The 12,499-nt window shown below is 38.6% G+C and overlaps 1 protein-coding gene and 1 non-coding gene across 2 annotated transcripts in view; both read left to right on the top strand.

The window, feature by feature from the left end:
* Nucleotides 1-902: 902 nt before the first annotated feature.
* Nucleotides 903-977, top strand: TRNAT-UGU (transfer RNA threonine (anticodon UGU)). Its single transcript has one exon. It is a non-coding gene; the product is annotated as a tRNA-Thr (tRNA).
* An 8,999-nt stretch (nt 978-9,976) lies between these two features.
* Nucleotides 9,977-12,499, top strand: part of LOC145999329 (uncharacterized) — a 120,311-nt gene continuing 117,788 nt past the window's right edge. Inside the window, exon 1 of the mRNA XM_083136273.1 lies at nt 9,977-10,114. Coding sequence (XP_082992399.1) covers nt 10,060-10,114 — 55 coding nt within the window. The 5' untranslated portion in view covers nt 9,977-10,059. The remainder of the gene's footprint in view (nt 10,115-12,499) is intronic.

Below are 12,499 nucleotides of genomic sequence, written 5' to 3' on the forward strand. Positions count from 1 at the left end.
ACATATTTTTCGCACTGAAAATAAAAGTTTCATTTGTTTTAATAAATTAAAATATAGCTGTTGAATTATTCGATAAAACCCGTTGTTTGGAGGTTTAAACTACTAACGACTGAAATAAAGGGATGAAAGCAGTTATGTACTAATCAGTTTTCTTTATATTATTTCGAATTTACATAACATACACTGCAACTTTTTTTTGTATAAATCATTCACCTCAATTGAAAATGGATCACCCACGATATAGTAGACGGCCAACAACTGAAAATAAATTTGTGTTTGGGGAACGATTATAAACTATCTAATATTGTGCCTAATATTATTTTAAAGCACAGATTAAAGCAATAACAAAGGCTAGCAAGGGAATCTTAAAGTAGGCTTCACGCAAATAAGTTTGTTGCAGGAAAAATTAATTTACCTCAATTAATTATTTAATGCATTGCAAAATATTTCGCTTGAAAATAATAGTTGTGCATTTCCATTGACCATATATTCGTTTATTGGCAAACTTGCTAAAAGGATCATATCAGGAAATGTAAATCTATACGTTATGTTAGCAAATGTATTTAAAATTCACGAAACAATAAGGAAGGAGAAAAATAAGTTTCAAATTTAAGAAAAATGTAACAAAAAAGCAAAAAACTTTGAAAAGGGCCGACAAATGCAATATATATATATATATATATATATATATATATATATATATATATATATATATATATATATATATATATATATATATATTGTGTGTGTGTGTGTGTGTTTTCTGGTTCTAGCTGAAGGGAATATGATATAAGATTTAGCGTTGCTCTGAAGCCTCACATTCATTGCTTGGCCAAATACTTTCTGTTGGAATACAACAACAATTTAGGTATTGTTCGATTCAAATTTATTAATGTTCCAGGGCCTCCCCTATGGCGCAGTGGTAGCGTCCTTGCCTTGTAATCAAGAGGTCCCGGGTTCGATACCCGGTGGAGGCACAAGTGGTTCGGATCCCACTTTAAACTGTAGGTCCAGTCCCGATTAGCCTTACTGTGCATAAAGTGGACTTAAAACACCAACTCAAGCAAGCAAGCAAGATTAATGTTCCTATTGTTTTTCAAAGAATAATAAAAATAGTATGAATGGTAAAAATAATGAAGGATATGTTGCGTAAATATTATTAGGTTTAAAATAATGGCAGACTTTTAACATGTAGCATGCCTAGATTGAGTGGGAATTTAGTGCTTTGAAATAAAACTCAGCTCTGAATTATATAATTACTGAACTCCATACTTACAATGTATCTGAATGCCATACTTACAAAAAAAGTTTTCTAGAAATATGGAGGGTTCAGGATTTGAATCCTCGACCCTTAATTTCTAAGAAAAGATACCTTAGACGCGAGTACTTTACCAATATTCTACAACTTCGCTTGTAGCAAGTGCCTTGGAACGCGTTCATGACTGCGCAAACTACCACTTTTCTATCCGACGAACACATTTTCACTCGAAATTGCGAGAATTGTTACTTTTCGCTCATTGTACAGTATTTGCAAACGTGTTGTTTTAGAATTTGCATAAACTATTCGTAATTATGTCCTTTTGTGTTCAAACGTGACAGCGATTTCATCCAAGTGTACCACGAGCGAGTCCTGTGGCCGTGTCCCAAAGGTGCAAGACCGTACTTGAAGCGAGCATCCCCCGAGTATGGTCTTGGAGTGCGGTCTGAAGCAGGGTTGGCATGTTTAAAACACACGGCTTTGTTTTTTTTACAAATGTTTTAAACGTTTAAAACAATGTGTTTTAAACATGTTTTTTTTAGAAGTGTTTAAAACACATTTTGGTACTTGATATTTTATAGTCTGATATTTTTTTTGTTTGGCAACCCTGTCTTTTCATTAAATCTGTGTAAATTAATTTGTGCTTTACGTGTCTCGCTTATCGCACAACACTTGAGCAACTTTATGTACTGACGTCATGGGAGAAAGCTTTTTAATTTTAGGCTAAATGCCTACGTTGTTAGGTTAGGCAGGCTAGCTATGTATGCACAAGGTAGCAAAACTGTTGTGCGACACGAAAGACCCGTGCTTTACTGTAGAAATCGAAACTTCTCAGTTCTTTGTTTCCTACCGTCCTGTAAGTTTGAGACTGGTGGAAGCTGGAAACTAATATCTGAATATACAATGCGTGATTTTGATCATGAAGCGATTTTTTTTCCCTTTCGATACGATTCATTGGTTTGTATAACTGAATGAAGCGCAGATGCTTACTTTTGGTAACATACTTTTTTGGCCGAGTCTGCTGCTACACACGTGTCAGCAGTAAGAATAAGCTTCAAATTTGCTCCTGCCACGTAATTCGTCTGCTAAGAGGATGTTACAAATCTTAAGAACAGATTGAGACGAGAGACCTGCAAGTTTATGATTAGTGAGAATTAATGTACAGGTAATTTAGAACCTTTTTCTTTAGAAAGCATTTAGCGATATTATTTTAATGCTAACAGAACCTAACCTAACTACGAAAGCATTTAGGTTTATTATTAGAAGAATGCTAAAAGGGACATAATCTTAGTAAAACATTTTTGTGAAAGTAATCGCTACAACTTCACAGTATGCGTTACAGACGTAATAGCATACATAGAATGATGAAATCACGATAAGACAAAGACCGAGTCTGCTGCCACCCGCATCTTTTTTTGAGGTTCCAGCACAAAAGAAATTGGCAGCAGACACTACCTAATTTTTTACTTGGAAAGATAAATTGATCCGGAGAATCTATTATGGCACTGAGGGTTGTTTTCTGCTTTATAAACTGTTCAGGCAGCAGGAAATATTTCACCCTGATTTTTCCAGAACGAGGATAGTAATTATATAATATTTAGTTTATTGAAATTTAGATGAATATGAATCCTAACCTACTTCAGCAGTGGGGGAAAAAAGGGGGCTATTACCCCAAACTTTTGTCCCTGCAGTAGAGGTGTGCGGGATCCCAAAAAGTCGGAACCGGGATCGGGAGGGGATTCCCGTCCCGATCCCGACTTCTGAAAATGACTTCCCGACTTTTCGGGATCCCAAGCAGTCGGGAAATACCGAATGGTCATTTTAAAAAGTCGTTAATTCTCGACGTTTTCTGCATTGTAAATGTTTGGTACTTATCGGAAATTGTTAGTTTTTGTACCAGAAGTGCAAAAACAAGCACTTAAGGTGGAAATTACGTATAGAATTCGAGATTTGAAGAGCTTTGGGAAATTTCGAACATATCCCGTCCCGAAAATTTCTCGACTTTTTCGGGAAATTGAGAATTTTCCCCGTCCCGAATATCGGGATTTAAGGAATTTCCCGTCTCGACCCAAAAAATTTTGTCCCGCACACCGCTACCCTGCAGTGTGGTAAAGCTTATCTCCAAAGGTAAATAAACTGTCCTTGCTGTCACTGTACTCATAAAAATGAGTATTTTTTTCTATAAGGACTTTAACTATAATTTACTGGGAAAAGGTTGACTTCCTTTTGTTTAAAACATGTTTAAAACATGTTTTTTTTAACTCTTGTTTAAAACTATGTTTAAAACAAAAAAAATGTTTTAAACAAATAAAACAGTTTGTTTTGTTCTTTTTTAAAAAAACATAAATTTTGCCAACCCTGGTCTGAAGTCGTGGACTGGAAGTGAAAGTCTTTCGAATTGCACTTCGACTGCAGCGCCAAATACGATCAGTATATAAAGCTGAGTACTCTTTGTTTTCCCCACGTTATAAACACTGGTTTTTCACAATAGAAATCACGTTGCATTTTCAAATGTTCGTACACATACACTTCCACACATTAGAAGCACTTTAACCAACAACTTGCTGACCCATAACGTATATTTAACCTGTGTTGCTGACTTTCTACCTCCGCGATTTTAAACAAACGAACAACGAGTGTGGAAATCACGTGACCGAGTCAGCTTCCATCTGCACTGCGAGATATGCACTTGCGTACTCCTGTACTTGGCGCTTGCGAACTGTACTAGGTGACGTCACTTCCGCCAAAACCATGCTTCAAGTACGTACTTCGTACAGTGGGATCCATGAGTATTGCCGTGCAAATTGTCCATGACCATTTTCATTAATTTTTCTCTTACATCCTATGTGTTTTTAAGCGATGGATTTTTATGTATCCTGGTGCAGAACTTATCAACAGCTTGTTTTGAGTTTTCTTTTAATTCTTGAAGCTCTTATTGGGTCAAATAAAGTGCACGAACATGGTGATGGACAATTTGCGAGGTAATACTCATGGATCCCACTGTACCTTTCGGACAGAGCCTTAGTTTCCAACCTTACAACATTTTCCCTGATCCCAATTTTAACATGCCGAATCGCAAGTATTCTCTTAAATTATTCCTCAAATCTTTCACCACTGGGTTTCTCGCCTAGTAAAGACACCTATAGTAAATTTGGCTACTTTCTGCTGGTTCTCCAGAGCTATGTTGCCAAATTAACGATTTCTGGACTTAGAAATCTTTCAGGACGGTCAAGTAACATATGGAGAAGTGTACATTAATTCCGATAACGTCATCTGGCCTCTTTTCCTTTATGCCTTATATATACACTCCTCACAAAAAGTTTGGAATATTGTTATATTAGACAACAGATGATAGACACGGCACTGGAATGCAACAACACGTGTTATGTCTGGTGAACGTTCTCGTCTTTTCACCGACAAATGCAACCTTGCTTATCACCTATTGACAAGCAATAATATTCCAAAATTGTTTTGCCTTATATAACAATATTCCAAACATTTTGTGAGGAGTGTATTTTCTTTCCTTTCCTCGTGGGTTTTTATCATTACTCCCCTGGCAATTTTCATAATTGCATTTACTAGATGATGGTACGTCTAATACAACTGGATTAGGCTATAGCTAGTTTTCTCTTTTTGAAATATCATATTGTAAACATTCGGATCATTACTTCTAACTGGGGGTTGGATAATTTTGCTACCCTCTTGTCTTCTTCATTCCAATATATATTCCTTTACTCTCTTCTTTGGCATTATACAGCACCATAAGCTATACTTATAGAAAGATTAGGGGCTTCTAAACTGACAGTAGCGCCACCTCCTATCTAACGACCAAAGGGGAATATTTCTCCTCGTCAGAGGCATCAAATCAAATTTTGAGCACTAGGATCAAAAAGGATACATTTCTGAATTCTTTTGCTCACTTATTAACTTTCTTAATTGTTTCATATATGAGTATATTCTTGATTATCTTAATTGACTATTTACAACATTTTATTCACACCTTCTATAAATTTTATACTCTTCCTTTATGTATTTTACACTTACTATAATATATATAATCACTCTTCTCCGCTCTTAGTTTATACAATTAACTCTGCTTCTCTTTATATAGCGTGCTGCGATCTATCTTCGCTCTCGGAAAACATTTCTTCCTTGCATTTCTCATTGTGTCGTCGGATCTTGCACGTGACATAATATAATAATAATAATAATAATTAGTAGTAGTAGTAGTAGTAGCATTTTTGTAAGGTAGTAGTATGCTTATTATTATAAACTAATAAAGCAATTCAAAATTTATCATATTCAGTCAGACTTTTCGACTAGATACACTACATGCATGAATATCCAACACATCTGTACTTTATTTATTATTTTTTGACAATTTCATTATCGGGAAATGGTAAAAGTAGATTATTTATCTCCCTTTGGGGAAAGATTGGATGGATCCCTCCATATTTAAAGTACGATTTTAAAATATTTAATAACATCGCCATCATCGGGAAATGGCTGAACTACAGATTGTTTACGTCCCTTGGGAAAATATGAGATACCTCCATGTTGAAAGTGTAATTTTTATATATTTGATTACAGCGCCATCATCGGGAGATAATTAAACTAAACTACAGATATTTTACCACCCTTTCGAATAGATTGGATACCTAATCTTAGAAGCGTGATTTTGATATATTTTGATTAGAGCCCCATCATCGGAAAATGGCTGAACTACAGATTACACAAGTATGCATTTTGAAACTTTTTATCTGCTTCACTGCAAGTAAGAACTGATTTACATAAACTTATGTGTGCTGAATTCAGATCTGCTTTCAGTTTCCTCCTATCACGTCATTTTCTTTTGTAATATTGTTTTAAAATTAATGTACATTAATCAAGTTTGGAGTATTTTCAATGAAACTGAAGTATTACAACAAGACATAGGAATTAATATTTTATACAAGTTTTGTCATTGATGTCAGTGCAACATCATAAAGAGAAGTTCATAGAGTGTGAGTGAACTCTAACAGATCAAACAGAAAATATTTTGCACCGTTTCACTGAGCTTCTACTGTAATTGACAGAAGTATTTCTCTTGAGGCACCAGCAGTAATCAGCCATCATTGCCTCATTCCACCGCCCTTGATATCTTGTTTCCATGGTTCTGATATCTTTGTGGAATCTTTCACCTTGCTCATCACTTTTTGCATCAAGATTCTCAGGGAAGAAATCAATATGGCTATTCAAGAAATGCAACTTAACACTCATTCTGCACCCTGACAATTTCAAGTTTTGTAGCATTTCGTCAAAAATCTGTTCGTAGTTTTCTGATTTCTTGTTGCCCAGAACGTTTTCACATACACTTTTGAATGACATCCACGCTGATTTTTCCACTTCATTCATGCAGTTAGGGAAACAAACGAACAACGAGTGTGGAAATCACGTGACCGAGTCAGCTTCTATCTGCACTGCGAGTTATGCACTTGCGTACTCAGGGCCTCCCCCATAGCAGGTTCGATACCCGGTAGAGGTACAAGTGGTTCGGATCCCACTTTAAACTGTAGGTCCAGTTCCGATTAGCCTTACTGTGCATAAAGTGGACTTAAAACAGCAACTCAAACCAAACTTGCGTACTCCTGTTCTTTGCGCTTTCGAACTGTGCTAGGTGACGTCACTTCCTCCAAAACCATGCTTCAAGTACGTACTTCGTACCTTTCGGACAAAGACGGAGAATAGATTCGAAGTTTAGTCTTGAATCCTTGGACTGAATCTTTCGGATTAGATTTGACTGCAGCGCCAAATACGATCAGTAGATAAAACTAAGATCGTGTTATTTTTTTCCCGCGTTGTACAGATTGATTTTTCACCATAGAAATCACATATCATTTAAAAAGTTCTTATGCTTACATTTCTACGTAATAGAAGAACTACAGCCTGAGGCTCTGTCCGAAAGGTGCAAAGTACATACTTGAAGTACAGCGCCTTGAATAACGTAGTGTGGAAAACGACCCAAGAAACTGGTTCCCCAAGACGATGACAAGTAGATGGCAGTGCGATCGACCCAGGTGCTAATTTTGTTATGATAGTAATGCGGCTTAGTTTTTGGAATATATTGTGTAGATTTGTTTGTCTTGAAAGGTGGTACGTGAATTGTTGGAAACAGTTATATTTGTGGAGTGATTTGCAGTCACGAAATGGCATTAATTTGGAAAGAAAAGTAAAATAAAATTAATAAATAAATAGCATGCGTAACACAAGAAGAAACATCGCAATGTGATTCCGGACGTCAGGTCTTGGACTGTCTATTAGAGTTTATTTTTCTATGTTATTAGAATATAAATAGTATCCTGAGAGATATTTCATACCGAGGCGACAAACCACAAATGTCGCTTGAAAGCGAGCAGTCGGAAATCAATGCAGCCTTTCGAACCGTAGGGACACAAGCTCTGACTGCACCGTTTCCTCAAGGAGATTTTACACCAAAGCGACACGCGACAAACGATTCGAGGATTTCACACCAAAGCGACACGGGTCCTTCGGTCCAAAACAACTTTAACACCGAAGCGACACATGTTGCTTGGAAACGAGCCAATCAAGAGCAACATTTCACATCATAGCGGCATGACGGGAAGCACAGGCCAGCGTTCGGTTGGTGAAATCCTCAAGCGATAAGTGTCGCGTGCCACTTGTCGCATTGGTGCACAATCTCACTAATGCAAGACATTCATTGCATCGCGTATGCGCGAACAACAAACCACGGCAACATGTTGCAAGCTATTGAGGAAATGGCCCAGTTTGAGCGACGCAGAAGCGACAAAGCGACAAGTGTTGCTTATCGTGTCGCCTAGATCTGTAGTTGTAATGTGCGGTTTATCGTATCGCCTATCTGTTGTTCGCAAGCAACGCTTGCTAATAGACTGTAGGCACCATGTCGCTTGTCACTTAGTTGGGAACTCCCCCTGTAGCGCGTCGCTTCGGTCTCAGCACCCTTCCTTCCGACCGAAGTAACAAGTAGCACGCGAATACGCCATTTGAACGTGTCGTTTGCTGTTTGGACCCTCATGTGCAATGAATGCTATTTTACAGTCTGGAAGTGTGTGTCACTAGTGTGACCGTGTGAACATCCCGTGTCGCTTGTCCCATTGGTTTGAAAGTTGCCTTACAATCATGTCGATGGCACTAAGAAAGTTTTGTGGAGTTCCTTCCCCTTGTCGTTTCATGCAATCATCATTATCATCATCGCCGCGATTAGTTTAAAGCGGAAGAAAAGAGACAGTAAATATCAAAAATACAAATGCTTCAGTGTGTATATCTTTAAAAGAAATGATGATGATAATAATAACGAACCTAATTCATACACAAAAATGTAGTTGCCAAGAGCATTCCACGCGTCTTTTTTCTCCCGTATTATTAACGAAAGTATGACCATAACAGGACGTGGTCGACTGTCTAGAATGTTCGTTAATATCTTCGCGACCACTGTACCAAATATCATAGCAATTATCACATTCATAGAAATGCTTCATGTCAGACGTTGCAGCGAAAACTCTATTTACTTCCATTATAAGCAGTCGAACACCAAGCTCCGGGGTCAACACCAGCGCCTTTAGCGGATCATTTTCGAGTGGAACCATCCAGAGAGCGCAGAAGCATGTCGTTTTCCACACTACGTTATTATAGGCGCTGTACTTGAAGTGTGGGTTTGACGGAAGTGACGTCACCTAGTACAGTTCGTGCCGTCGAAGTCACGTCCAATCGTCCGAATCTACATGTCCCCTTGTAGTACGGTTGTCACTTTTCCCGCCAGGTGTCATCCCGAACTTCACCCACCGCGCTCTGGGGCGCAGGCGCATCGCACGGAAGCAGAAGGCAAACGCCAAACAAACATGACAATGATTTCCACCTATTTACTATTTATTAAAAATGTAACACGCTATTTCATCATTTACAATTTTTCTACATTCAGTATTATTGATAAAATGTTAAAGTATAACTGAGTTTTACATCCTCTAATCAGTAAATGTTGTCTGTACAAAGTGAAAGTTAGAATATGGCTGCCAAGCGCAGCGTCACAGCGAATTCAAGCGTGCATCTGTCGCGCCTCTTTGCTCTCCCCTCCGACTCCATGTCTGCCGCGAATTCGGACAACGGACTTTGGCTGAGTCCCCGGATGGAACGGTGCTCTAGGTGACATCTGCTGCCGATTCGGACGCGACATGCGTCACGTGATCCACACTCGTTGCTCATTTGTTTTGAATCGCGGAGATAGAAAGCCAGCAACACGGTTTAAATATACGTTATGGGTCAGCAAGTTGTTGGTTAAAGTTCTTCTAATGTGTGGAAATGTATGTGTACGAACATTTGAAAATGCTATGTGATTTCTATGGTTATAAACAAGTGTTTAAAACGCGAGGGAAGCAACGTGTTCTCAGTTCTATCTACTGATCGTATTTGGCGCTGCAGTCGAAGTACAATTCGAAAGACTTTCGCTTCCAGTCCACGACTTGAAGACCACACTCCAAGACTATACTCGGAGGATGTTCGCTTCAAGTACGGTCTTGCACCTTTCGGACACGGCCTGACTTTCGATTTTCATTATTTCAAACAAGCGAACAAGTTCAGTAAACAGGTGTGCATACATTGTCGCTTGCTGCGTGTTACATGCTCAATTGCTCGTTGGTGACGTCACGTCGGACGAGGTCAAACGAACACACAATCCCAAGAAAATTCAGAGGAGAAAGGGAATTCATTCGCTGACTTCCTCCTTGGACAACGCCACTTGTAGCTGTGCTTGTAGTGTTCGACAAATCATGAGGAGGTTAACATGTGTATCCATATTCGAGCTACTCCTGTTGTATATACAAGGTAGGATACATTCATTCTTGTTTGATATCGAATAGCTTGAAAATCTTAGCATTTATGTAGTTTCTGTCAAGAACAATAATGTGAGAATGATGTAGAATAGCGTGTCGATGAACAAATTATGTGACAGAATGAGGTAGAATAGCGTGTCGATAAACAAATTAGAGGGGGATATAATCCTCAGATTATCCTCACCATTACTCTCACGTATGTGGAGACTGAAGAACGCCACACTTTCTCCAGCGACAAATACAGACCACAGGTTTGCAATCCGCGATATATAAAGAATGTTAGTCAGTGGCGTGCCCAAGTGGGGGGGGGGTTGGTGGGGGTTATAACCCCCCACTTTGACCCAGAATTCCTAAAAAAAGAACGCAAAAAAAAGTGAACGTAAACTTCCCTTTCAAAATCCTGGGCACGCCTCTGATGTTGTGTATGGAATAAAACACGTTTTCTCGTAGAAGGTACGTAAACTAAGCTTACATTGATTTGGTTTTAAGTCCACTTTATGCACAGTAAGGCTAATCGGGACTGGACCTACAGTTTAAAGTGGAATCCGAACCACTATGTGCCTCCACCGGGTATCGAACCCGGGACCCCTTGAATACAAAGCAACGACGCTACCACTGCGCCATCGAGGAGGCCCCTAAGCTTACACACATACGTAATGTCTATATGTATAATTGTTATGAATAATATGTCAGTATAGTACAAAACACTGTAAATAAACTAATATTTCCTTTATTTCATCCAATTGCCGCGTACGCGGAATCCACTCCTTCCCGACCCAGTTACAAATGACCACTTCGGGTTCTAGGAAAGCTTGAAAGTTGCATTTCATGATTTTAAATTAAAAAATAAACATGGAGGAACACATGCAAACAAAGTTGAAACCATGACTTTCAAAAAGTAAGAAAGATATATTCCCGTAAAAAACACAACTCTTTTCTCGCCGTATCGAACCGTTAGCGATCCAGCCACATTTTTCTTATTCGCCGTTGAGCGGAGACGTGTTCGGGCAGAGAGGTGGTTGTTGTATGGGTCTTTGCATCCTTCGATCAAAATTGACAACGTTGGGTCAGAGTAATCCAAATCCATTGGCGTAGCGGCCGGCCTCACAACTCCCGCAATGCAAAGGGGGGGAGACGCAATGTCCTCTCGCCCGGTTAATAAAGAAAATTTATTTATATTATTATGCTCCTGAATTTTTTTATACTCCCAGAAATCAAAAAAAGAGTGTATCTCTCATGTTTATAAAAAAATCTATATACGAAACATAAATCTTGTTCCCAGTAACGTATCATATGACGTCTGCGATAATAAGTAGCGTATTGTCCCAGCCAAGGGGCACAGACAACTTGACATGTGGGCCCTCTCTGAAATGCAGAATTAACTTACTTGCTCGCAGATGACCATCGATAGGAAAATACCCTACGGAGTTTGTCGTAAACGTAGTGTAGTGCGTCAATTGTCTACAGTTATGAATCCAGTAGTGATATTCAGTTGCTCAACAAGTCGATGCCTTATTGCTATACAATAAACAATCAAACTTGATAATTCATTATCTTTTACCACTAAAATTAGTTACAAGTTAAATTAAAAATGTAACTTCCCACTAAATATTTTCAAGGGGGCCCCAAGCCTTTTCATATTGAAATAAGAGCGGAGATAAATTTTCCACATTGTCCACACTTGTTACGTTTTTCTTCAAGGAGGCCCCAAAACTCAGTAGGAGGTGAGTTCAGGGGCAATTATCCCTTTACCCTAAGGGCCAGTAGCCCCTCTTCTGTCACGCAGGGTGTATGAGTTAAATGTCACCATTATTTTGGAGGATTTTGTGAAGTTCATTTTTCTTACTTACTGAATCTTTTTGCTCATTTCTGTCGAACCAGTTTTACTTTTCCAATTCATTACAATTTTGTGACCTACAGTGTTCGATGTGAAAATTCCTAGCTGTGAATTTGCTTGAAGACGATGCAGTAGGTGGAGGAGGATGCTTATGCAAATTATGCTATCTGTGGGGGGGATGCTTTATGAATTTCTTCTTAGCCAGGTGGTGGCATCCCACTTCGTCCCTCCCTCCCACATGCACACTTCGAGCACTGACGATTTATTAATAAACCGGTTCTTGTTTCATAATAAAGTATTTAAGAGATAATGTTCAGTGGTCTATCGAAAAGAAATGGAATCGTTTAAATTATGAATAATAATATTGTGGTTCACTAACACCAAAATTAAACACCGTGTCCGTGTGGAAACACCTTTTTGAGGGCCCAGTCCTTCCAATCGGCATTTCATTGAGTGAAAACTTTTCAGTGAATAGAGTCACATCGCCACTTTATTATCTATGTCTCGAAATTGGAGTCCGCTGCTATTTCTTCGTAGCAG

The sequence above is a fragment of the Lepisma saccharinum genome, chromosome 1, assembly GCF_977018435.1.
Source record: "Lepisma saccharinum chromosome 1, izLepSacc3.1, whole genome shotgun sequence".
Lineage (NCBI taxonomy): Eukaryota > Metazoa > Arthropoda > Insecta > Zygentoma > Lepismatidae > Lepisma > Lepisma saccharinum.